The sequence below is a fragment of the Microtus pennsylvanicus genome, chromosome 3, assembly GCF_037038515.1.
Source record: "Microtus pennsylvanicus isolate mMicPen1 chromosome 3, mMicPen1.hap1, whole genome shotgun sequence".
NCBI lineage: Eukaryota > Metazoa > Chordata > Mammalia > Rodentia > Cricetidae > Microtus > Microtus pennsylvanicus.
The window spans coordinates 3924128-3951891 of NC_134581.1; the positions used below are offsets into that span (position 1 = coordinate 3924128).

Genomic DNA, 27764 nt, shown 5'->3' on the forward strand with positions numbered 1-27764 from the left:
TAAAGGGAGGTTTTGAGTGCCATATCCAGTCATCACGTGGGTTTGCTTCACCCTCTAATAGAGAGAGCTTGCAGCCAGGACAGGGAACAGAAGAAGGAGGGCAGAACTAACACCCCCACCTCCCAGCACCCACTGTGCTGCAGGCCCCAGTTAGCTAACGATGAACCATTTCTATGTATGTCCGGCCCCATGCCGTGATGGCTGCCATTACCTTCAGCTTCCCGAGAATCACCCTGGAAACAACCTCAGGGCGCGCCTGAGTGGGAGATTCTAGACCGCGCCACTAAGGTGGAAAGGCTGCCCTACACATGGGTGGTACAATCACACCGGCTGAGATCTCGCACTGAGTTAAAAGGAGAAAGGAGAAAGCAAGCTTGGTCCCGGCTTTCATCTCTCCGCTTCCTGACTCTGGCTGCGGTATGACCAGCTGTCCGTGACTCCTGCCCCTTGGCCCTCCCTGCTGTTATGGAGTGCACTCTCAAACAGAGAGCCAAAAAGAAGGCTTTAAGTTGCCTCTGTCAGTCAGAGCAGCAAGAAAAGTAACAAAGATGCCCACCCCAGCTGTGACTGTCACTGGACACTGCTGCCGCCTTCAGGTGTAATGCTTTGAGGTAACGAAGTTTCGTTCTTACAGACTGAGCACTGTTTTATAATAAACATTTTCTGGCAGGAAAGATGGCGGAACAGAGCTGCACAGCAGAGAGGCAGTGAGTGTGGCTGTGGTGGGCTGCATGTGTGTCTGTGTACCATGTGCATGCAGTACCCACAGCGGCCAGAAGATGGCAACACAGCCCCTGAAACTGGGGTTACAGGTGGTTGTGAGCCACCAAGTGGATGCTGGGACTCAGACACAGGGCCTATGCAAGAGAAGCCAGCACTTTCAGTCTCTGAGCCATCTCTCCAACCCCTTATATATAGCAAAGTTTTTTTTTTAAAAAAAACATATATTTCCTTGTTTATAGTTTGAAAATAACATTAGGATTTCTGAACAGCATAAAGAATTACCTATATAACATAATTCTGCCATGTAGACAATCCTTGTTGTTTTAAGTAATTTTGGAGGGAGGGAGGCTGCTCTTATACGGCTAGTCATGAAACCAGCTTGCTCAGCTCCAAAACTTCTCTCCATAGCTGAAGAGTTCAGTCTTGTGGCCACCAGCTCTTCCTTAAGCAGAGTGTGGATGAGGGATCATGCCCTTGACAAGGGACTGGGAACAGCAGTGTGTGTGGTTGTGAGCTTCCTCCCCAGCTCCTCTTCTGGAGGCTGAGGGTGCACACAGCCGTCAGTCTATGGTCATCTCCTGGAGCAACTGCTGATACCCAGCCCCACCTCAGTGGTTCCCTAACAGGTGTGCAGTCGGGCTGGGCAATGGGATGTTTTCAAAGCCTCCGACAAGATCCTTACATACAGCCATTTTGAGAGTCAGTGACCCTACGGGATGACAAAGGGGCCTGTATGGAGCTGAACCACTGTCCAGTCGGGACACTTGCAGCTGATGGCTCCCGAGGCAGAGGAACACTTGACGATTCTTTTAGCCAGCCCACACTGGAAATTCTTTGCTATCTCAGGTTAGCCAGCGTTCCCAATGGCACAGCAATGTCAGTATACTGAATCTCTTCTCTGTACTCCACTGGCAGCGGACACACTCAGGTCTCTGAAGTCTTATCTGTCTGTCTGTCTCTGCCCCTCTCCTCCCTCTCCACGTGAGGCTGTGCTCATTTACGCTCTCACCTAGAGTGCTCAAGTTCCTTTTTATATCACCATACTGTTCACATTGGAGTGAGTCAGTATGTCTCTCTGTATCTGTCTTAGTGATGGACTCTAATAAAACTGTGAGGTACTTTAAATGTAAATGGAATTTCTGTTTTCTTTTTCTTTTTTTAAAAAGCATGATTTCATGTCTGTAAGGCATTTAAAATTGTCAGAATTCATGGAGAGAGAGCAGAATGGTGGTTGCTAGGGAAGAGGGGACATGCAGTGACAGTCTCATCGGGGCAGAGTGCAGCCTGGGGTGATGGCATGCTTCTGCAGATGGTGTGTGATGCCCGATCTGCGCGTGGATGTGCTCGCCACCACCGAACTATGTTTAATAAAGGCTAAAAGGGTAAGTTCCGCTTTATATACATTCGCCACAGTTTTAGGGAGTATACAAACATGGATTTAGCAGCTTTGGCCAAGAAGAGACACACATGTACATCCCTAAAACATGAAATGGCTTCTGCTTCTGCAAAGGAGTCGTGTTATCAGAGGATAACTGTAGGCTCTCACGGGAAATGGCCACAGGTGCATCTGCTGTTTCAGAAAGAGACTAACTGTGATGTATTTGGGCCGACAGGATGAGGCTGCTGTGGGGTGCTGTTGTGATTTGTGTTTGCAAACAATCAATGGGTGAAGACAGGGCTACATGCGGGTTTGGCAGACAATGATGGCAGTGTTTTTAACACCAGCATCCACAGGCAGAGCGCATACGCATCCTCTCAGACAGCACACGCTGCAAACAGACACCTGTCCTACTATTGTTCATACAGGCGTGGCAAGGGATCTACGTGGGATCCTTTACAAACCACAGGGTAAAACATTAATAGACCAGCAGCAAAGGCCAGTGTGCTGACCACCATCGAGGGCTCTGATCTTCCACTAACCTGGAGTTCACCTGCAGGACTAGCTGCCCAGCAAGCCCCAGGGGCCCATCTGTCTCCACCCCTGCACCCCTTTCTCCCAAACTCTAGGGTTACAGACCTACACCATTTGTTGTACCTGGAGATTTTAAAGATGTGGGTGCTAGGGACCTGAACTCAGACCTGCAGGTCTGCACAGCAAGCGTTTCCGACTGAGCCATCTCTCAACCCCTCTCTCTCTCGACACCAGCATGCTGAGGCCTTAAAGCATTCGCTCTGTACAGTGTGCCTCAGCATGTCTGACATTTCCTCAAGGCTACACTTCCTGTGAAATCTGAGGAGGGAGATGTCGGCCATGGCGCATGAACAGAACATCACGCTGGCCAACTTCTCCCAAGGCTTCAGTCTCCCCGGAGCTCCAGGGGAACTGGAACTCCAGGGTGTTTCTGCTTTACCCACAGTCCCCTGCGACTGTTCAGCACAAGACTCTTTCTCCATTTGCTGCATCACGATGGATAAGGATGGTACAAGAGCTAATTACCCAAGGGGCGGGAAATGAGAAAGGCGCAGAGTCCTACCAGTACAGTATGCAGAACTCAGTTGGCAGTAGGCACCTGTCACACAAAGCCACGCCAAGAAGTGAACAGGCAATTATAATGACAACTTATTCTCGCCTGGTGTCTGCAAGCATGCTGTACATTGCTTTTAAGATGCATCTCGATGGCAGGATAGTACATTGTAAAAAATGGGAATTTCATTAAAATCAAGTTGATACGATTTGCTTATTAGTCAAGACTCGATGCCCGGTATTCCGTATTGGTCTCCTAAACTTTGTACACACTCCAGACTTTATATCTGCTCTAAAGTAAAATGTTGGTGATATAATTATAGTGTTGTATGATATTTTAAAATATTTTAACATCATCCTCGTCATCTCAGTGGAAAGAGTGTTTAGAAATGTAAACTACAGGGCTGGAGAGATGGCTCAGAGGCTAAGAGCACTGACTGCTCTTCCAAAGGTCCTGAGTTCAATTCCCGGCAACCACATGGTGGCTCACAATCATCTGTAATGAGGTCTGGTGCCCTCATCTGGCCTGCAGGCAAACATGCAGACAGCCAGGTGTCTGTGTGTGAGCATGAGGCTCTCCCGTGGCGCAGAGCCACACCACTCACATCTGCAGTCCCCGAAGCTGCTGGCAGTTCCAGCGAAGTGACCTCCTCTTCCACAATCCACTCCCTCCGCTCTCGGGGCACCTGGAGCCCCATGAAGCTGCCACTCAAAGCTTCAGGAGAGGAGCAGAAGCCTTGCGTGTGGCTGTCTTCTCTGTATCCATCTCTGTGAAGGTCGAGCCTTCACAGAGCAACGCCTGGGCTAGACCAAGGAGAAGGAGGCGCCTCTGGACTGTGGACGCCTCCTGGTGTCCTTTCTCAGGGCACACACTGCCAGGGTAAGGGAAGGTGAACAAGGTGCCACACCTTAGAAGCTCACAGTCATTACTAGATATAAAAAAGAAGGGACAGGCCTTAGCTGAGACTGATGTCAGTCACATAAGGATAACTCTACTTATTGTCTTTAAAAAAATGAATGAGTGAAGTTTACAAATATATATGATTGATCCAGGAGAGATATACACACCCGAGAAGCTATATATATATACACACCCGGTATATAAGTCCATGTATAAAACAAAATGCAAATCAAACTTTAACTTGTGTTTTGCAAGTTAAATGCAACTAGAAGCTTTATATCGATCAGATTTACAAATATTAAAAATGTATTTCAAGACTGGGAGGTGGCTCGGGGGTAAAGCACTTGCCGTGTAAGCGTGCTGACCAGAGGTGGGATCATCAGGAACTACATGTAAACCGTGTGGGTGTGAGGGCAGCAGCTGAAAGGTGGGGACAGGGGATCCCCAGAGCAAGCTAGCAGAGCCCCTGCGAGAGACCCTGCGTTGGTGCATGAGGGGAGGATGACAGAGGAGACACCAGATGCCAATCTGTGACTTCATGTGTCCACACATACATGTATGCCCCACATGCATGTGAACACATGAACACAGCACACACACACATCAGCAGAAGTACACAGTCATATCAGCTATTAGCAAGGATGGTCACAGTGACTCCTCCAGAGTGTGAGGACCGAACCCTTCTCCTGTTGGAACACCCTTGACTCATGTCCGTAGGATAGGGCGTGTGTGCTACAGTGGGAAAGCCAGGCTTAGCTGTGTCCTGGGAAGGACAGGCCATGTGTGTGTCTGAGAGGAAGGGGCGTGGTCCCACCGGTGCTGCTTTCTAACACTGGGTTCCAGGAAACAAAACTCCGCAAACAGTAGAGTGACTGTCTCATTCAGGATGAAAAGCTTTCCTGGATCGGCTTCCAATACCCATCTGCCTAAAAACCACAAGCGATAGTTTTCTCATCTTACATATTTAATATCAGCCGCCAGGAGGTTCCTTTCTGCAAAACTCGCTCTGAAATTCCCGCTAATGCTGACTTTACCATCTTCTAGATGCACAATCTAAACAAAAGACTCCTCACACCACCACCACTACAGGAAAACAGTCATCTTGGTTAACTGCCTCAGCTTTAGCGCCCATGACTTGTGTGCTCTGAGTCTGCAGCCCCAAACTGATTGCACGGTGCTAGTCTGCCTGCAGAGGAGGATGGAGCGTGCAGTGAGCATGCAGTGAGCGTGCAGTGAGCGTGCAGTGAGCGTGCAGTGAGCATGGGGAGCACCGGCGAGCACTGTGCACAACATACAGGGACTGCAGATGTCAACATAGATTAAACATGACAAACTGGAGCAGAGTCAAGTGGGAAAATGACAGTGATGGGTGATATGTTTGCACATGTGTGTATATATGTGTGTGTATATATAGGTGGATAGATGAGATAGATAGACGATAGATAGATAGATGATAGATAGATAGATGATAGATAGATACATAGATAGATAGATAGATAGATAGATAGATAGATAGATAGATAGATAGATAGATAGATAGGATAGGCAGATGAACAGACAGACAAACTGAGTATGATGCAAGTTTTACAACGAGTTTAACTGCTGGGTGTATTGCTTAAGGATTTTGTAAGTCAGAATATGATCACAGCTACACTAACAGCACGAAGGAACAAATGAATTCAAGCCCTGTTTCAAAACGGTGACTCCCTGGGGGAAGGGGAGCACTGGGAGCTTCCACAGGACTGTGACATTTAGGTCACTTGGATGAGAGGTCATCAACTCTTACCATGATTTTTTTTTTAAAGAGACAGGGTCTGATGGAGTCCAGTGCAGTCTGTCTGGACTGTGGAGTTAAGAATGACCGTGTGTGTGTGTGTGTGTGTGTGTGTAAGTGTGCATATGTGTATGTTTAGGTCCATCTGTGTACACAAGCATGCAGAGGCCAGAAGCTGACAATGGGTGGGGGTCTTCCTCTGGCTTTCTTTACTTCATTCATTCATTCATTCATTCACTCACTCACTCACTCACTGAGACAGGGTCTCAACAACCTGAAGCTCATCAACTTGGCTATACTGGTTACCCAGCAACCCCAGCAGTTCTCCCCTCTCTGTCCACCCCCAGCACTGAGGTGACAGAGGCTCACCACCAGGCCCAGCTTCTTACATCAGTGCCGGGGATCCAAACTCAGGTCCTCAGACCTGCATGGCCCCTGACCTTGAACTTGTCTCCTGAATGTTAGGATGTGTGCACAATACCATGCCTAGCGTACTGTACAAGTGCCTAATAAACTAAGATCGTATATTCAAGATGACGCCCCCATGGCAGAGTCAAAAGATATTAGCAACACAGCACCAAGTTAGCTGGATTCTGCCCATTTGATGGGGGCAGAAAGACGCAATCCACAATGGGTACAGTACAAACAATCCCACCAGCTCCTTGCTGGGCGGCTGCTGTCTCTGCACACACGGCTTAGCCCCCTGGGGAGACTGACATGCAAAGCAATGAGCTATTAAAGTTCCTCAACGATGATTTGAGTCTTGATACCTTCAATTCCTGGAGACCAAGTCTCCATCCGTGACCCCAACCTCATGGTATCTTAACCACCCAAGGTCAGTGCTGGGAAATAAACTGATTTTTATAAAAACTAAATTATTTTTCAGAGCCAGTGGAGGAAATGACTCCTGCTCAGAGGCAATCACACTGGCTTAGTGCTTTATTGGGAAAGTGGGAGACCCCAGAGAGCAGCAGCGGAATTACAGCTAGGGCAGAGCGAAGTGGGCTACATCCCCCCTTTTGTTAGAGCTGCTGAGTGAGTACTGCGTCCCCCAAACTCTAAAAGATGGGGTAACTGCCTAGATCACATGTGCAGGAGTAGTTGATTCAGGAGTCAACTCCAGGTCTAGCTCATGCAAATGAGATATAAAGTAGACTTTCCTTACAGAAAAGACCCCAGGGGCCACCAAGCCCAGGCTCTCCTCCCGGGGGTGTTTCCAACAGAGGACAGCGCTGGGCTTCTCATTAGTGTGAGCTCCAGAGTAGAGCCTCGGGGTGTTTGTGGAGCACTGTCCCCAGGGCAGGGATGGAGGACCATCCCTGGAGTAGAGCACCAGCCTCAGGGTGGAGGACCATCCCAGTGAGGATCACCAGCCTCAGGGTGGAGGACCATCCCAGTGAGGATCACCAGCCTCAGGGTGGAGGACTATCCCAGTGAGGATCACCAACCTCAGGGTGGAGGACAATCCAGTGAGGATCACCAACCTCAGGGTGGAGGACCATTCCAGTGAGGATCACCAACCTCAGGGTGGAGGACCATCCCAGTGAGGATCACCAGCCTCAGGGTGGAGGACCACCCCAGTGAGGATCACCAACCTCAGGGTGGAGGACCACCCCAGTACAGAGCACCAGCCTCAGGGTGGAGGACTATCCCCAGTACAGAGCACCAGCCTCAGGGTGGAGGACTATCCCCAGTACAGAACACCAGCCTCAGGGTGGAGGACCATCCCCAGTGCAGAGCACCAGCCTCAGGGTGGAGGACCATCCCCAGTACAGAGCACCAGCCTCAGGGTGGAGGACCATCCCCAATGCAGAGCAACAACCTCAGGGTGGAAGACCACCCCAGTGAGGAGTACCAACCTCAGAGTGGAGGACCATCCCTGGAATAGGGCACCAACCTCAGGGTGGAGGATCATCCCCAGTGCAGAGCACCAGCCTTGGGGTGGAGGACTATCCCAGTGCAGAGCACCAGCCTCAGGGTGGAGGACTATTCCAGTGCAGAGCACCAGTCTCAGGGTGGAGGACCATCCCCAGTGTGTGCTGAGTGCCGTTCCCAGTGCTGACACCACCCACTGGGAACTGAAGCTGGGTCCTCTGGAAGAGCAGTCAGTGCTCTAAGTGCTGACTCCTCCTATTCCCCATGTGCACCTTCCTTATCTCAGTGCATGGCCTTGCACTCACTAAGAAGCATAAGACTGGGCCAGTCCCACCCGTCATTCCCAAGCACAGCAGCTGAGATCAGCTCTTCCCTGCCCTATGTTACTCTGTGCTGCGTAAAACAGCAGCCTTTGCTTTACTCTGGGAGACCCCATTTTATAAGCATCTCCGAGGCTGTTTAAGGATGGAAGATGATCACATTCGCGGGTGGGCACCATCTGACAGGGGCCACCCATCCAGCGCTGATGGAGTGTGGCCACAGGAACACATGGGCGTACCACACCCATACCCAGAAAGACCAGGCCCACGAATTGAATGGACACATTTACAGAAAGAGCCTGATTCTCTCACCTGGACCTACTGACCATGTGATGGTGACAGCCCTGGCTGCCTCACATCCAGACACTCAGCCCGTGCTTCAACGACGGTAAACTCTCGGCTATTCTGGGGCTCAGCTCAGCTCTGTTCCTTTTGTTCCTGCAGCATACTCCAGCTGCCTGTCCTCTTGTTCACCTGTTTGTACCTGTCGTCCATCTGTCCATCTGTCATTCATCAGGCCCTGGTCCGTTCTTTTCCTCACCTCGTGCCTCCAGCTCAGCTATAACCCTTCAGCCTACAGCAGCAGCCAGGACATCTCCAGAGACCTCTGTATGCTTGGTCATCTCGCCTCCCTGAGATTCTCTTGTTCTCTTAATAGTTTCTGAGGTCTTTTTGAGGCGTCCTGACTCTTTAACCCTTTGCAGCTATTCTGTAAGCTACATATATGCATGACAGATAGGTAGGTATGTAGGTAGGTAGGTAGGTAGGTAGATAGATAGATGATAGATAGATAGATAGATCGATAGATGATAGATTCACAGTGTATCATGTGTCATGTGTGATCTGAGCATTAATGTGAATAAGAGGGAAATAAAAGAACCCATGTTCTCCTCAGCTGAGGTCATCAAGCAAAGCACAGATATTTGGTAAATCGCTGTTGCTGAAATCGTCATACCCTGGGAATTTGTTAGTACATCTTGACATTGTGGAAAGACACAAACATGTTTGTGTGTGTTTCTGACATAGAGTGACATGTTCTGGTCACACTCACAACAGTCTGCTACCATGGGTCTTCTCTTTTTCCTAGGCTTCCCCTGTCTTGTCTACTGAGCATCCATGTGGATATGAGACGGACCCCAGCTTTGCAAGTACGGGCACCCAAGCCGGGGCCTTTTCCAGTGGCACTGGCATCTCTGCACTGTTTGATTCTTTACTGTGAAGAGCTTGCCTCCTTGGAGACCCCACCCACCCACTTAGCCACTTGCTATCCCCATGAACTAGCTCTCTAGGGAAATACTAGGACTTCGTGTGGTAAAGAATCTAAGCAAGACAGCAGGGAGAGAGATGGGGAAAAAGAAAGAACAGGAAGGCCGGCTTTCCATGTGCTCAGGCACAGCCAGCCGGTTTGGTCATGCCACAGAGCAGCCAGGAACAACGAGGAACTGCCCAGACACTAGAATCAGCAGATGGAGACAGCGGCTATCAGATTCATCAGCTCCCAAACACTCGGCGCATCCCGGGAGACCATGAATGGCAAACTTGTTATTCTAGTCACGCGGCGGCAGTGGCCCATCCCAACCTTGCACATATCAGCTGTGTTTTACCCTGGATGATTCTGCTTGCGTTTCTTGGCCTCTATGAGGCTTTCTCCAGACCCTACTACTAACCAGCCCATGTTCAGTGTCCCCACAGTCTGCAGAAAAGTTGGTCTGAGGTGGGGGACAATTCTGTATTCTGTCAATTATGTTTTAAATAAACGCTGATTGGTCATTAGCCAGGCAGGAATTATAGGTGGGAAAGCCAGACAGGAAGTAGAGGTGCGGCAATGAGAACAGGAGTATTCTGGGAAGAAGGAAGCTCTTTCTGCAGTCCTTCCCAGACACTGAAGAAGGAAGATGTGACCTGCCCAGTTGAAAAAGGTACTGAGCCATGTGGCTAACATAGATAAAAATAATGGGCTAATATAAAAGTTGATAAGAAGCCTGAGCTAATGGGCCAATCAGTTTATAACTTATGTAGACCTCTGTGTGATTGTCTTTGGGGCTAAATGGCTGCGGGAACTGGACAGGACAGAAACCCCAACAAGCAGCCAGCCCTCATGTTACAGGTCTGCCTGGGGCACATATGTGGAGGCTGATACTTGTCCTTCTGCATCCGAGTTATTAGGAACCCACCCAGTTCACTGTTACCCAGTTCACTGTTTCCAACGCACATTGCAATTTCAGTGAGCCCAGGACACTTAGGAGAGACTAAAGCTACCAGGGGCGGAGCTTTGAAAGGGTGGGCAGAGCATGGGAGGTGGGGCCTTTCATTCTCACAGCTTCCTTTGTGCTCTCCCGCGGCCCCTCCCATCCCTCTCAGACAGTCCTTGGCTGGCATTAGTGACCTGGGCACAGCTGTCTATCAGCACTGATCCTACCCAGTGGGAGGAAGTGGTGGTATCAACAGCCCAGCCCTCCAAGCACACAGTTACTCACCTGGCTTGCTGGCAGACGCAGCAAACCCACAGCTTCTCATGCTTCTGGTAGGAGCAACAGCTCTTGCAGACGCTGAACTTGCATTCCCCGCAGCGGCGCCTGGCGTTGACCAGGAAGGTGAAAGGCGAGCAGCACCGCATGCAGCAACGCTCCACGAACTTCTGGTGTTTCGAGAGGATGCTGCACTTGTTGTTCTCCTCGGCCAGCCTCTGCTTCATCTCACTGCAAACCAGAAAGAGTGGGAGATGGTGAGGCGGAGGAAAACATCGGGGTGCGGATGTCAGCCCAGAATTCCCGGCCTGTCCCCTGCACATGCCTTGGTAGACCCTTCCTATAGAGCAGTGGTTCTCAACCTCCCCAGGCTGCGGCCCTTTAATACAGTTCCTCATGTTGTAGAGACCCCTGAGCCATATAATTATTTCGCTGCTACTTCATAACGGTAATTTTGCTACTGTTATGTGTTATAATGTACATATCTGATATGTGACCTCAAAGGGGCCTTGACCCACGAGTGGAAAACCACTGTTCTGGACCCACAAAGCCAGAGAGCCCGTGTGTGTGTGTGTGTGTGTGTGTGTGTAACAAGAAGGGCCAGGCCTGCTTGTTTGTGGTGGTTTTTGTCCTGCCCGGTACCCCACAACTGTTTAGCCCCAAAGAAAATCACACAGAGATCTCTATAAGTTATAAAGTTGATTGGCCCATTAGCTCTAGCTTCTCACTGGCTAACTCTCACATCTTGATTAACCCATTTTTCTGATCTATGTTAGCCATGTGGCTCAGTACCTTTTTTCAGTGGGGCAGATCACATCCTGCTGCTTCGGTGGTCTGAGCAGGAGTGGGAGGAATCAACTTCCTCCTTCCCAGAATTCTGTTCTCATTACATCATTTCTACTTCCTGTCTGGTTTTCCCACTTATATTTCCTGCCTGGCCAATCAGTGTTTATTTATAACATGATTGATAGAATACAGACAATTCTCCCACACCAGTGTGTGTGTGGTGTGTGTAGTGTGTGTGGGGTGTGTGTGTGTGGTGTATGTATGTGTGTTGAATTTGCATATGGAAACCAGTGGCCACCCTTGAGTGTCTTCTCTCCTTAGAGACAATCATGAAAGAGGTGGAAGGGAGATTTTAAGAACTGGAGGTCAGAGAGGACCAAGGACACACAGTGTCTCTGGACATGGCAGAACCATTGCACTCAGAACTCACAGTGGTGGCCTGCGTGAGATCAAGGTGGTGAGTAGCCCAGCATGGGTGGGAAGGGGTTCAAGAGTTCCTGTGCCCAACTGAAGAGTTGGACAGTCAGTTGCGTCTATGGGAGTCGGTTCTTTAAGGGTGCATCACCCACACCCCGGTGGATGTCCCCATGCCCAGAAGTAGATAGGCAGCGCTGCTGGAGTTGGTGAATTATTACATTTTTATAAAGAGGATGTGGAATTGGAGGTAGGGTTAGGGATGTTGGTGCGGATCTGGGAGGAGTTAAAAAGGAGGAGTCGGGCTGAATAGGATCAAAATACATTACATAAACCTCAAGAATTAATAGAAATGTTTTAAGAAACACATTAGTGTCTTACTCCATTGCTTCTCTCCACTGAATTTTTTGAGACAGGTTCTCTTACTGAGCCTGGAATGCATTGATTGGCTAAACTGGCTGGCCAATGAGCTCTGGGCATCTCCTGTCTCCACCTCCCCAGCACTGGCACCACCACATCCCACTGTAGTGCTGGTTCTGGAGACCTGAACTCCGTCCTCACTCTTGTGTAGCAGGTCCCTTTTCCCACTGACCCATCTTCCCTGCCTCCGAGAGACCAGTCCTTGACCTCATGGCCACAGAGGGACTTTGCATGGTAGGTTAATTTGCTGTGCCCCTGGACATCATGAAAACCTAAGCACCCGTCCCTCAGACCTACATGGAGGGATAAATCACCACTAAAAATAAGCAACCTTGCAGAATAAAATCTTTCACTTCATTAACGTCTTTTTAGAAGGGCAGGAGATTGCTTCTGCTAAAACATTAATTCCCCCAACAGCCCTGCTGTGTCTCTGATGCTCCACTTCACACCCTTGGAGACCTGCGCAGCCAGAGGCTTTCCTCTGGCAGATCTGAGACACAGTGACTCCAATCTGGACAAAAGACTTCCGTCAGAGTTCCTGGTCACATGAGCATGTGGCCAGCTGCAGTAAAGTGAAATCCTACAACTTGTGCACCCCTGTGAGGTCAGTAAAATGGATAGGAGGAACACTAAGAAGGAGGAGCGGCCCCAAACATCCTGAGTGACAAGGGTAGGCACTAACAGTAGCCCCACAATTAAGACAGGGCAAGTAGGGTTGTCTGTCCTGCTACAAAAGCTGGGGCTCCTAGGCAGGGATAGAAGTTTTTTATTACAACTACTGTTACTGTTACATGATCCTACTACTGCATCACGTAATGGGTCTCAAGTCAACAGAGCTATGAGAAAACCAGGCTGTGGGAATTTCTCAGGGTCTGTATGGGTGGCCCATGGCTGCTCAAAGGATAGAGCACATTACAGCATTATTTTCTCTTTAGTATTGAACTTTATTTCTAGTAGATCTTACGTCTTAGTTATTTTGTCTATCATCTATCTATCTATCTATCTATCTATCTATCTATCTATCTATCTATCTATCTATCTATCTTTGTGCTGATTATCTAAGATGGGGTTTCTCTGTGTAGCCCTGGATGTCCTGGAACTCACTCTGTAGACCAGGCTGACCTTGTATTCACAGAGATCCACCTGCCTCAGCCTCCTGAGTGCTGAGATTAAAGATGTGTGTTGGTCCTCATGAGGCCAGGCTTAACTTCCTGAGCCTAACTTGAGTCTGGAGAGGAGTGGCTCAGCACAGCCTGACCTAGGCCTACCTCTGCCCAGTCACTGATGACGTGGCAGGATATTATTGGCCCTTATTCCTCACTCCACCTCGCCCTACTCCAAGACTCACGCCCACTACCTCAGCCCTATATAATAAGTTCCTGCCCTGATGTAATAAAGAGTTCCTGCTTCGACAGTCTCCCAGCTCATTGTGTGTTTCTCCCCCATGGCTGTGGTGGTGAGGGGAGGCATCTGGGTCATCAACACTCACCATCCCGCTCAGCCCTAGGGTGAGACCAGCGGGACCAGTTCTGCCTTATCCCTGTCTGCTGGAGAACCAGGCACAAGTGCACCACCATTGCCTGGTCTCATGTATTTAGTTTTAGTTTTGAAAAGTTTATACATGTATACAATGTATCTCAATCGTATCCAATTCTTACTCCTTCCAGCTTCCCCAACACTGTATCTGCCAACCAACTTCAAGTCTCTCTCTTTTTTTATAACTCACTAAGTTGGATGAGTGTCACTGTTTGCCCTAGGGTATGGACAACCCACCAGTGGCCAGTTCTCCCTGAACAACCATCAGCTGCCATTGGCTCCCTAGGAGCGTGGGGGTGTGATGTGTGGAGGCCCTCCCTGCTCCATGCTGGAATCTTTAACTCTTGTGATCTTATCTGGTGTGGCAACCACAGCAGGTGTGAATGAATGCATATACCAGCTATGCCATGTCCGGAGGTCAGCAATCCACGGTGCTCCGCCCTTTCTCCTGCTTTCACATTCTTTCTGCCTCTCTTCCACAATGTCCCTGAGCCTTTCTGCTACTGAGCAGCACCTCAGGCCTGCATGTGCCCCATGTTGTTTATCTGCTCATCGGCTGCCTGGAATTAAATTATGTCTACTTTCGGCTGTTACGGTTAATCCTGCTGTGAACATTTATATGCAAGCTCTGTGTGGATACATCTCAGCTACAGGAATGGGACAGCTGAGCCATATGGTTGGTAACTATACCTGGAAAATTACCAGACACATTTTCTAAACGTCTCCATCATCCCCATGGCCTGCTGGGAAGACTCCAGTGTCTCCACACCCCCACTATGATGGCCCCCTTTTCTAATGGCCGTCATCTTAGAGGACATGAGCTGTATTGTGCTGTGATTCTGATTTTCCAGGCTCTAAGACTAATGAAGATGATTGATTTAATGATACCGAGCATGCTTTCATGGGCTATCAACCATCTGCACCTCGTCGGTTCAAATCCTTCGCAAGTTTCCCAGTGGGAGAAAGTATTTTTCTTTTCCTGTTTGCTGCTTTGTAGAGATCGTGATCTATTCTGGACACAAGTTCCTTACCAGACATGTAAACTGGAAATCTTTTCCCATCCTTCCACTAAACAGTATATCCTCCCAGCATGTTTTAGAGATGAAGGGAGATGCCAATCATTCTCCAAGGTAGGAAGGGACATGTGCACACAGCAGGGACGGCACAAAGACAGCCTCTCAACAAAGATGCTGTTCAGATCCTTAGAACTGGAGCAGGCAGTCAGCTAAGTCACCGGGAGCAACACAATTAATAAATAATATAAGACTGATTTGTATCAAATTTCAGACAACTAAAATTTAACGGCTGAAGCATCCCAGAAAGCAAATCTTCATGGTCACAGCAACTCCAGGAGTCACCTGCAAGTCAGTGGAGCTTGAGGAGTCTGGTTTCTTGATATACAGGACTGCCGATTCCTGAAGGTTTTCTGGAAGCTTCTCTCAGCAGGGAGCATGTAAGGTAAAGCAGGGAGGGGAAAGGGGCTTGACCAGTGGAAGCCAGCATGTTAGAGAGAGGGTTAAGAGAAAGGGCAGACTCTACCTTCCATTGTTACCAGTTGCTGCCAGGTGATGCCTGACTCACAGTGGGCTCTGCCCGGAAGGGAGGCTCAGTCATATAGGTGCAGCTAGCTTGGGTATGCACTGGACGCCAGGGTCGAGGGCAATGGAGGGAGGGTGAGTATGCACTGGACGCCAGGGTCAAGGGCACTGGAGGGAGGGTGGGTATGCACTGGACGCCAGGGTCGAGGGCACTGGAGGGAGGGTGGGTATGCATTGGATGCCAGGGTCAGGGGCACTGGAGGGAGGGTGGGTATGCACTGGACGCCAGGGTCGAGGGCACTGGAGGGAGGGTGGGTATGCACTGGACGCCAGGGTCAGGGGCACTGGAGGGAGGGTGGGTATGCACTGGACGCCAGGGTCAGGGGCACTGGAGGGAGGGTGGGTATGCACTGGACGCCAGGGTCAGGGGCACTAGAGGGAGGCTGGGTATGCACTAGACGCCAGGGTCAGGGGCACTGGAGGGAGGGTGGGTATGCACTGGACGCCAGGGTCAGGGGCACTGGAGGGAGGGTGGGTATGCACTGGACGCCAGGGTCAGGGGCACTGGAGGGAGGGTGGGTATGCATTGGACGCCAGGGTCGGGGGCACTGGAGGGAGGGTATGCACTGGACGCCAGGGTCGGGGGCATTGGAGGGAGGGTGGGTATGCACTAGACACCAGGGTCGGGGGCACTGGAGGGTGGGTATGCATTGGACGCCAGGGTCGGGGGCACTGGAGGGAGGGTGGGTATGCACTGGACGCCAGGGTCGGGGGCACTGGAGGGAGGGTGGGTATGCACTGGACGCCAGGGTCAGGGGCATTGGAGGGAGGGTGGGTATGCACTAGACACCAGGGTCAGGGGCACTGGAGGGAGGGTGGGTATGCACTAGACACCAGGGTCGGGGGCACTGGAGGGAGGGTGGGTATGCATTGGACGCCAGGATCGGGGGCATTGGAGGGAGGGTGGGTATGCACTGGACGCCAGGGTCGGGGGCACTGGAGGGAGGGTGGGTATGCACTGGACGCCAGGGTCCGGGCACTGGAGGGAGGGTATGCACTGGACGCCAGGGTCCGGGCACTGGAGGGTGAGTATGCACTGGACGCCAGGGTCCGGGCACTGGAGGGAGGGTGGGTATGCACTGGACGCCAGGGTCGGGGGCACTGGAGGGTGGGTATGCACTGGACGCCAGGGTCCGGGCACTGGAGGGTGGGTATGCACTGGACGCCAGGGTCGGGGGCACTGGAGGGAGGGTGGGTATGCACTGGACGCCAGGGTCCGGGCACTGGAGGGAGGGTATGCACTGGACGCCAGGGTCTGGGCACTGGAGGGTGGGTATGCACTGGACGCCAGGGTCCGGGCACTGGAGGGAGGGTATGCACTGGACGCCAGGGTCCGGGCACTGGAGGGAGGGTATGCACTGGACGCCAGGGTCTGGGCACTGGAGGGTGGGTATGCACTGGACGCCAGGGTCCGGGCACTGGAGGAAGGGTATGCACTGGACGCCAGGGTCTGGGCACTGGAGGGAGGGTATGCACTGGACGCCAGGGTCGGGGGCACTGCAGCTATAGAGGAGAGGCAGCTGAGTTGGCTCTAAAACACCCATCTGAAAACTCTTCCTTTTTTCCAGCCCTCCTGTGCTGTTTTCATGTCACACTTATTCCTTCTCGTTTTGTTTATTTCTGCATCAAATCTTTCAAGGATTTTTTTTCTAACAAGCAGACAACAGGTTCTTCCACGAAGCCTGGCTGAGCTCAAGGCATTCCCCTCTCCAGAGCTGCTCCAAACTTGTCATGTGACAGCTACAGAAATAGATGTTTTGGCCCTAGGGACTATGCCCCTGTTGTGGGAATATCGACACATCTCTGACCTTGAGCAAAAACAACAACCAAACCTTACCTCTCCCGGGAGGAATGGAGCTGTCCGTCACTCTGCAGACGGTGGTAAACAAAAATGAAATGTGTACAGTGCCGATCTGTCCCTCAGCGAGGGCACAGAGCGCCAGCTCAGAGCCCCGTACCTCCTGACATCTGGCACACCCTGCACGGCCACCGAATGTGAAGTCCCAGTTAATCACAGTCATAGCTGATTTGTCTGCTGGGAAGAGGCGTCTGCAGAGGTGCCTGTCAGCGGCGAGGCATTGGCAGACTGCACAGGGGAGCCCTGTGCTGACCATCCTCAACACCCGGCTCACTGTAGATACCTTCTCACAATCTAAGTTCACAGAAGGACTCAAGGAGAAACCTATACAACAGCTATTTAACTTACATTTTTTTTGTGTGTGTGTGTGTGTACTGTACACATATACCAGAATTACAAGTCAGAAAACCCACAGGGGCCCAAAGCAGGACAAAGCACCATACACCTCAGGCTCTTTCATTCACTTGTACTTCTTGTGGCTGCCTGTGCCATCTCCCCATCTCTGCAACTGACTGACTCCATGTGCCCACAGGGTCTGAACTCAAGAGAAACCTTGACTTCCTAATGGGACTTGCCTGTGAAGACTGTGATGTCACCAGGCTGTGGGGATTTCTTGGCTCCTTTGTAACTTATGGGCTGTGTATGTGGCCTGTCACTGATTGAATGTTATTATGAGGCACATGGCTACAAACAATGAGACACAGGCTGTCCTTAGAAATAAATCCCAACGGGCAACTTAAATAGACTCGGCTAAATGCTGAGTAACAATGTAAACACCGACTGGTGTTAACTACACGGATCCAAATATACAAACAGAAGAAAGCAATCTTAAAAGATGCATCTCCACTTGCACACCTTGCCTTCTTTGCCTCAGGAGATACTAATGGCTGTGCTCTCCGGTTGACCAAGTGCTTCTTACCAAAATGTGCATTTTACAGTTCTGGTAACCTGCTCAATTCGCACGCTAACGGAAGAGAAAGCTAAAACTGGGTCCTTTACTGTTGGACCCTTCACTTGCTCACTAACTCACTCGCTCACTTACTCACTCACTCGCTTGCTCACTCATTCGCTCGCACACTCATTTGCTCACTCACTCGCTCGCACACTCACTCACTCACTCGCTCGCACACTCATTTGCTCACTCACTCGCTCACTCACTCACTTGCTCATTTAGCTTCTAATATGTTTTCCTGAGAGGTGCTGGGACAGAACGTGAATCACAAGCCCCAGCTGCAGAGCACAGGCTGGAGGAGCTGCAGAGCACAGGCTGGAGGAGCTGCAGAGCACAGGCTGGAGGAGCTGCAGACAGGCATGTAAAGTGCCAGGCAGCAGGAGCGGAGTCTGGCTGATGTACCGTGTAAGAAGCAGTGGTGTCTACTGCTGACTCTGGAAGGATGTGCTAGAGTTACCACCATGTGTGGGAGGACACTGTAGACAGGGAAGTCACCTCTTGCAAAAGCCCAGACACACAGTGAACATACCATGTGTGAGAAGGGATTAAGGTGGGGGCAGAGGGCTGGAGTCGATCCTAAAGAGCCTTCAGGCTATGCTGGGATGAGGTGTTCAGAGGCAAATGAGAAGACGGCAGTGGGTGATGGTGGACCGTGAGGCCCTCACAACTGTGTGCCAAAAGAGATCACCTAACAGAACAAAGAGGAAGATGGACCATTGCAGAGACGCTGGCTAAATCCTGTCCCTTTTACAGAGGCTGAGGTCAAGACCAGGGTGATGGAGATAAAAATGGACAAAGTATTTTTGGGAAATGTATTTTTGCTTTTATTATGTGTGTGTCTGTATATCTGTGTGTGCACGTGTGTGCATGCATGAGGTACCAGGAGTGTTGGATGCCATCTACAACATTAGATGCATTGAATTTAGGAATGGTGGCTTTGGATTCTTATATCAGTACAATGATGGGACTCAAAGAAAATGACGGCGTGGAGAGGAAGACGGAGATTGTTCCTGGCCACAGCTGAACCAGGGCGTGGCAGCAGGAGTAAAATGACGGCATGGGCCTGAGTGACGAGCCGGCAGAAACAGCTGAGAGCACACAGGGCTCGGGACCTTGGGGACAGAAACAGGAGGTGCAGAGACTGCTGACACCTTCCGTTGAGAGGACTCACTTGCAAAAAGGATTACCCTGCTGACCAAGGCCAGAGCAAGCACCAAGTGAGCACAGGGAGGGACGGAGAGTGACTGAGAACACTGACCTCTGACCTCATCATGCACAGGAGCACGCATGTATGTCCATGTGTGCACACACCGAGGGGGGTGTTTTGTTTGAAGTTTCCCTACATGTATGAACAACTCATCCCGGCCTTATTCCTTCTAACAATGCTCCAAGGCTAATAATGCAAGGCTCAGGAACTAGCTCAAAACAAAGGGGCACCTATTAGCAAAAGACAAATGAGTAGTCACCCCTTCTGCTAAACAGAAGAGAGAACGAAAGACTTTGTGTTAAACACCTGCATTTCAGCCTAAATTAAAATGCAAGCTGACTGTCTAGGAGCTCGTAAGATAAGGCCACATCAGGCCATTCTGGGCACAACAGGAATTCCATTCAACATCCAGCAAAGAAAAACCAAGTGAATCATTAGCTCTTTTGGATTTTTGCTCCCTGCCCCCAGGAAACCTACCTGAAATTATGCAAGTTCCTTAAGCTTTTTGTCAATAAAAGTTCTTTTTTTGTATTTTATTTAATTTTTCCTTTTTTATTTATTAATTTAATAAAGATTTCTGCCTCCTCCCCGCCACCGCCTCCCATTTCCCTCCCCCTCCCCCAATCAAGTCCCCCTCTCTCGTCAGTCCAAAGAGCAATCAGGGTTCCCTGCCCTGTGGGAAGTCCAAGGACCACCCACCTCCATCCAGGTCTAGTAAGGTGAGCATCCAAACTTCCTAGGCTCCCACAAAGCCACTATGTGCAGTAGGATCAAAAACCCATTGCCATTGTTCTTGAGTTTTCAGTAGTCCTCATTGTCCGCTATGTTCAGTGAATCTGGTTTTATTCCATGCTTTTTCAGACCCAGACCAGCTGGCCTTGGTGAGTTCCCGATAGAACATCCCCATTGTCTCAGTGTGTGGGTGCACCCCTCGCGGTCCTGAGTTCCTTGCTCGTGCTCTCTCTCCTTCTGCTCCTGATTTGGACCTTGAGATTTCTGTCTGGTGCTCCAATGTGGGTCTCTGTCTCTGTCTCCTATCATCGCCTGATGAAGGTTAATATTCAGGAGGATGCCTATATGTTTTTCTTTGGGTTAACCTTCTTATTTAGCTTCTCTAGGATCACGAATTATAGGCTCAATGTCCTTTATTTATGGCTAGAAACCAAATATGAGTGAATATATCCCATGTTCCTCTTTTTGGGTCTGGCTTACCTCACTCAGGATAGTGTTTTCTATTTCCATCCATTTGTATGCAAAATTCAAGAAGTCATTGTTTTTTACTGACTTAAGGTCATGCTCAACTTCCTTAGCGATCAGAGAAATGCAAATCAAGACAACTTTAAAATACCATCTTACACCTGTCAGAATGGCTAAAATAAAAAACACCAATGATAGCCTTTGCTGGAGAGGTTGTGGAGAAAGGGGTGCACTCATCCATTGCTGGTGGGAATGCAAACTTGTGCAACCACTTTGGAAAGCAGTGTGGCGGTTTCTCAGGAAATTCGGGATCAACCTACCCCTGGACCCAGCAATACCACTCTTGGGAATATACCCAAGAGAGGCCTTATCATACAACAAATGTATATGCTCAACTATGTTCATAGCAGCACTGTTTGTAATAGCTGGTTTGTAGAACCTGGAAACAACCTAGGTGCCCTTCAATAAAAGTTCTACTGGTATCGAATCTCAAAAGTAAAAGAGGAAAAGAGGCATGAATGTGTACACAGAACAAACAAACAGCGCAGCCTCCTGAGGTCCAGCGTCCGTGTGGGTAACTGCAGTCTGCACAACCTCCTCTTCCCTGGGGGCCACAGGGAGGTGACTGCATGTCCTCCTCTTCAGGCCGCCCTCCCCTGCTTGCCCAGAGAGGAAGTGGATCTCAGTGGGGATGCATACCCTGGCTCAGCCAGAGTTCAGTCTGCTCTGTAACACAGAAGACCACCTGGGTATGAAAAATAACACCACCTTGATAAAAAGTATATTCTGAATCCAAAACTAAATTTACAAATGACTTTAACATTCTCATTGAGTAAAGAGATTCACAGCTTGTTAAAATGTCTATCTGCCGGGCTTATAGATGGACACTACATAATTTATGTGGCTCTTTATTAAATAGACATCTGCGGAGATGCTGCCTCAAGCCATGTGGTATCTTAAGCATGGAGTAGTTCAGAGGCAGCAAAGATGAGGCCATGACAGGCAAGCATGATAGAACAGGAAGATCCTGCCCCAGGGCCCTTCCCTGGAGGGATGGTGATGTATGCTGAGGAATATCAGACACATCCGAAAACGTGGTCTCAGAAAACCTAGGTTAATTTTGTGTGTCTATTTGGCAGAAGTGAGCTATTAGGTTATATCAGTCTAGATAGTGCTATCTAGGTACTTTTAAGGTTAACATCCAGAGGGCTGAAGAGACAGCCCAGTGGTTCAGAGTGTGGACTCCTCCTCCGAAGCCTTGGCTTTGAGTCCAAGCATCCACATTAGGCAACTCACAGCCACCTGCCTGTAACTCGAGCTCCAGGGGATCTGATGCCGCTGGCCCCTAACGGCACCCACGGAAATGAGGAGTACACAACAAAGACACAGACACACACACATACACACACACACACACATACACACACACAGAGGGGAGGAAGGGAGGGAAGGAGAGAGACAGAAAGAAAGAAAAAAAAAGAAAGATTTTTTTTTTAAAAAAAAAGTTTATATTTAAACTGACTTTGACTTAAGCCAATTACTCCCCCGTAATGTGGGCGGGTCTCATTCATACCCACAGAAGAAGCAGAAACCAGGGGAGCAGACCCCGCCACCTCCAGACTCGAGTTGGCAACTCTCCCTGGATCTCCAACCTCCATTCGCCCTGAAGACCGGACCTGCCTGTTGGCGTCATCACTGAAGCACATCCCTGAGACAAATCAAACTCACCCTTACGCACACATCCCAACTAGTTCTGCTCTCTGGCATGCACATGCTGACTGGCTTTGGTTTCCATGTTAGACAGCATGAGTCTGCCAACACTCAGAACTGTGTGCACATGAACGGCTGTGGAGGCCAGAGAGAGTGATCCCTGGGTGTGTGACTGATCCCCGGAGAAAACTGGGCAGACTGGTCGTGACACAGTTTCCCCATTTGGCTGCAAAATTTTATTCTCTGGCCTGGGCTAGCTCCTCATAAACCGGCTAGCCTGGCATAGGCAATGGTGAGAGACCCTTTCTCAAATGAGGTGGAAGACAAGGACTGACACCTGAGTTTGTCCTGTGACCTCTACATGCATGCCATGGCATGTGTGCACCTGTATCCACAAACATGAGCATGCACACGGGAACGTGGAAACACAATTTTTTAAAACCACCTATTTTTTAATTTACATTTGTTCAGAGACCACTAGAGGGCAGTCCTGCACTTGGAACTGGAAAGCGTCTTTGCAAAGGGAATGACACACTGCTTTCTTTTGGGCTAGGATGACCAGAACAATCAGAATAAATAACAGGACACACTGAAACCTTTCAATAAAATGTCCGTTTTCTGCCATTTCCTCAGTCATGGATTCTTCCCAACATCACAGTAATAATTAATTCTCCTATCCCTTGAACACCTGTGTTCAAAGCCTTATTAGACACTCAACAGACATTACTAACCTCAGAATAATCCTCCATATGAGTTACCTGCATTGATGGTTAGGAAATCAGAGACCCAACGAATGGACCTGGGGCAGGGTTCCCATGCATGTGGTTTATTCTGAGTGTTCTCTACAGCAGGAGGGCACACAAGGCCCCACCCCTGGATGAGCCCCTACCTACTGGCAGCTGATGGCTCCTGACGGAGGGAGGGACAGGCAGTATTTTTTTTTAGTGAGGAAGTCTTCTTGTCTCATTAGGGAAGAATCCCAGGGCAGGGGCATGGGCAAAATGAGCATGAGAACAGCAGGAAGCAGCGGAGTGACTTGGAGTAAACATTGTATCAACGAGGAACACTGCAACAATGAGGGCTCTTCCCAGTGACAGCAGCCATGTTGCTCCACACAGTAACAGAGCAGAAAGGTTCTGAGTAGGACGTGAGTTTCAAGGTGGCTAGGAGGTGCCCAGTGGACGGCCCCACACCCACGTGTAGAGGTGGCACTCACTGGATGGCTGGGAGGTGTCCAGTGGACGACCCCACACCCATGTGTGTGGGTAACACTCACTGGATGGCTGGGGGTGTCCAGTGGATGACCCCATGCCCATGTATATGGGGAGCACTCACTGGACTCAGTGGGTTATAGAAACTATAAAAAGAAAGAGAAGAGGACATGAAATTGAGCAAAGGTTGTTGGGGGCTCTGAGAGGAGCTGAGAGGGGACAGCAGGGGTGGGTGCGAGTGCTACTTAATACATTGCATGCCTGTGCGGAATCATCCGGAATTAAAGAGACTGAAGATCACAGGGAGGGAGAGGGGCTGTAACTGAGGAGGGCAAAGGAGACGAGCATGATGCGGCCTCAGTAGGAAGCTTCATACTTGCTTCATGAGGAGCCTGGGAGATAGCTCAGGTGACAGGGGACTTGCCTGGCCCCAGGTTCAGTCCCCAGCACCACACAGACCATGTGCAATGGCATGACCCTCTGATGCTAGCCTCTGGAAGTGGGGGCAGGAGAATCCGAAGTTCCAGGCCAACTTCAGCTAGATGCTGAGTTTGAGGTCATCCACAAAGATCTCCCTGCCTCTGCCTCCTGAGATTAAAGGCCACCCACTGCCAAGCTGAGGACAGTCTTTTGTGTACCAGTATTTAACAGTCATGTCTTTGGGAAACTGTCCCAGAGGGTACTATCATCTCTGTCATGGAGATTTTTCTTTTCCAGAGGTAAAATCAGTCATATTTCATCACTAGCCAGTGACAGTCACTGGGAAATGGGTGCCCTGGATGGCGGGGGAACTGGATGTGGTACAGAGCATCAACTAAGATCCAGGGAGGAGACTGCTGTCCCGGGAGGATGCTGATGTGTACCAGATTAGACTGGAAACCTGGGTCCTTTTTGCTTCTGATCTCAGGGGAAGAAGATGAGGAGAAAAACAGAGAGAAAGTGAGAGGGAGGGAAAGAGGGAGAGAGAGAGAGAAGCAGATAGAGAGAGACAGAGAGAAGTTATTGGTAATGTTCTCATATATAAATGGAAGAGTAAAAAATAAGGAAAGGACACAAGAAGAACCCAGAAGAAGGTGCCTACAGAGGACAGGACACTTCCAGGTTGGCAGCGCCCACAGAGGGACAGGATACTTTCAGTGACCCCAGCTCTCAGAAGCATCTTAAGGCAGTTTCCACCCTGTATCAGCGAGGAGTGCAGACTGGCAGGAGCTCAGTGCAGAACTGTTTGTTATACAACACACGGAGCAACTGCTATCTGTAGCGTTTTTCAAACACACCCGCTGTGGCTCAATCCTGTCTGGTCTGTGGTCTGTCTAGGATGGTTCTGGTCTGTCTGAAACTAGCCTATTCTATGGTCCAGGGTAGTGCTGCAGGCATTTGTTAGATACACTAACCAGAAGAGATGTGTGTATGTGTGTGTGTGTGTGTGTGTGTGCGTGTGTGTGTGTGTGCACGTGCATGCATGCAGGGTGAGACCAGGGGACAAGCACAGGTGTCATTCTTCAGATGCCATCCTCCAACTTGGACTTGTTTTCCAGGCAGAGTCTCTCCATGAACTTACAAAGTAGACTAGGCTGGCCAAGTCAGGAACGTGCAGGGTCTGCTTCCCAGCGCTAACACTGTAGACCAGGCTGGCCAGCCATGAGCCCCAGGATCTGCTTCCAGCGCAAACACTGCAGACCAGGCTGGCCAGCCGTGAGCCCCGGGATCTGCTTCCCAGCGCTAACACTGCAGACCAGGCTGGCCAAGTCATGAGCCCCCAGATCTGCTAACACTGCAGACCAGGCTGGCCAGCCGTGAGCCCCGGGATCTGCTTCCCAGCGCTAACACTGCAGACCAGGCTGGCCAAGTCATGAGCCCCCAGATCTGCTAACACTGCAGACCAGGCTGGCCAGCCGTGAGCCCCGGGATCTGCTTCCCAGCGCTAACACTGCAGACCAGGCTGGCCAAGTCATGAGCCCCCAGATCTGCTAACACTGCAGACCAGGCTGGCCAGCCATGAGCCCCCCGGAACTGCTTCCCAGCGCTAACACTGCAGACATGCATCACCACACCCAACATCGTACATGGGTTCTGGGGATTGAACACTTGTCCTCATGCTGGCAAAGCAAGCACTGAACACCATCTTCTCAGGCCCTACCTTCCTCAAGAAGAGGCCTCTCAAGGCTTTTACCGAACATCAATATTTATTTCAAAGTTATAGTAGGGAGGGAAAAAATACATATTGAAAAAAAGAAAAGAAAAGAAGGGCACGGAGAGATAAATATAATTCTCAAGAAATTCCTTAGTTCCTCACGGGAGATCCTGCTTCCTGAGGTTGAATCCTAAGTTAATTTCTCATGCAGGGATTGGTAGCAGGAGACTGTGTGATGTAAAGGCCAGCATCTTCCGGGTCTTAGCACCAACACACACCTTAGCTCTTCATTCCTTCCCTTCCTGGTCCTCCTCATGATCTATAAGGAATGATGCTCTCTAACTGTTCATGTGACTGAGTCAGTGAGGGCCAAAGTCACTGCAAGGTCACTGCATCCCAAGTGCCCCACTGCGTTGCTATTGCTGTGATAAAGTGCACTCACAAACATCAAGGAGGAGGAGAAAGGGCTCATCTCTGCTAACAGCTTTGGTCGCAGTCCACTGGGACAGGGAGTCGGGGTGTCAGCAAGGTAGAACAGTCGGTCACTGCACGGCCAAGAGCAGAGAGAGTGGGAAGGCATGTACGCTTAGCACTCAGCCAGCGTCTCAACTCTCACACAGGCCAAGGTCTAACCCCAGGGAATGGTGCCACCCCAGTGGGCAAGGCCTTCCCACAGTAACTAATGTAATTAATCAACCCCTCCCACTCATGCCCATAGCCTACACTGGTCTAGATAATCCCTCACTGAGACTCTCTCTCCAGGCGATTCTAGGTTGCATCAAGTTGACAGAATTAACCATCACCACAGACCCTCCCACTGGTCCAGAGGGAGGCGATGGACCAGGAGCCAGTGGTATGCCGAGACAATTTTGGTACCACAACCAGCAGGGGAGAAATACGAACAGAACAATCACGATCTAGCCATTTTGTCTGGGGCTTGCTTTCCTTTTGCCCTAGTTCTCCTTCGTTTCTAGCCCTGATGTTTAAGTTAGCACCCTATATCCTGCACAGGTGCTGGTGCGGAGAGAGAACGGATCCCATGGAACTAAAATGCAATCCAGGCTCAGCATGTCAAATACGAGAAGCCTGTATTTCAGGTCTATGCTCAAATGTGGTATTTGGTTATGGTTTAAGCCTCGCTGAAAGTATAATTTTTAAAGGATTTCTGCAGAGCTACATTTCTCTGACTGCTCTAGATTTGAAATACTTCTGATCTTGGGTTAAAGCATATCACACCTGTTTGCCACACAATGAGAGCTTTTCTCTCTAGGTTCTGTCAAGAGCCATATAAATCTAGACAGTAGGGGCTTCTGGCAGTGCAGCAGGTGGGTCTGTGGATAAGGCCAGGAAGAGGAGTTTCTGCCTGTGTATTATGGGATATCATCTCTTCAGAACCCAGAAAACACACTCAAGATTCTATGCTTGGGGCTGGAAAGCTGTCGCAGTGACTACGAGCACTGGCTGCTCTTGTGGAGGACCCAGGCTCACCCCCAGCACCACACGGTAGTTCACGGCTATCTCTAACTCCAGTTCCAGGGGACCCAACACCCTTCCTGTGGGCTCTGAAAGCACTGCACACATGTGGTGCACACACGTGGTGTACATGTGTACATGCATGCAAAATACACACGCACATAAAATAAAAATAAGCCTTTGAAAAAGAGTCTACTTACAGGGAAAATGAGGGTTACATTATGATCGGAGCAACAATATCAGAAGTTGAATGTAGAATCGATATATTAAAAGACAATTCTTGGTCCAGCAAAATACCAGGTAGGTAAAGATACTTACTACATAGCCTGGAGACCTGGGATTGACCCCCAGAACCCACACAGTGGAGGAAAAAAGGAACCTGATGCTACCAAGCTGTCTTCTGACCTCTACACGCGTGCCACGGCACGCCTGCATCCACCATCACACACACACACACACACACACACACACACGCACACACGCACACACACCAACAACAAATACAACAATGAAAAGCCACTTCTCCCTTTGCAAAATATTTTAAAGATTAACACTATTTACTGGTTAGACTCTCCTCTTTGATAGTTTATGATGCTGAAATTACTCAATCTGTCATGGAAATATTTTGTGTAGTTCCCGAGAGACTTGGCAAGCCCTCTGCCACCATGCACAATGACCAGCCCTGACTGTTGTTCAATCCAGGCAAGGCTGTGGGGTTTCTGTAAATAAGGCCCACAGTAGCT

The 27764-nt window shown here is 49.9% G+C and overlaps 1 protein-coding gene across 1 annotated transcript in view; it reads right to left on the minus strand.

Annotated features, from left to right (window-relative positions):
• Myrip (myosin VIIA and Rab interacting protein) overlaps positions 1-27764 on the minus strand; it is a 189117-nt gene that overhangs the window by 76889 nt on the left and 84464 nt on the right. The window contains exon 3 of the mRNA XM_075964134.1: positions 10535-10756. Coding sequence (XP_075820249.1) covers positions 10535-10756 — 222 coding nt within the window. The remainder of the gene's footprint in view (positions 1-10534; positions 10757-27764) is intronic.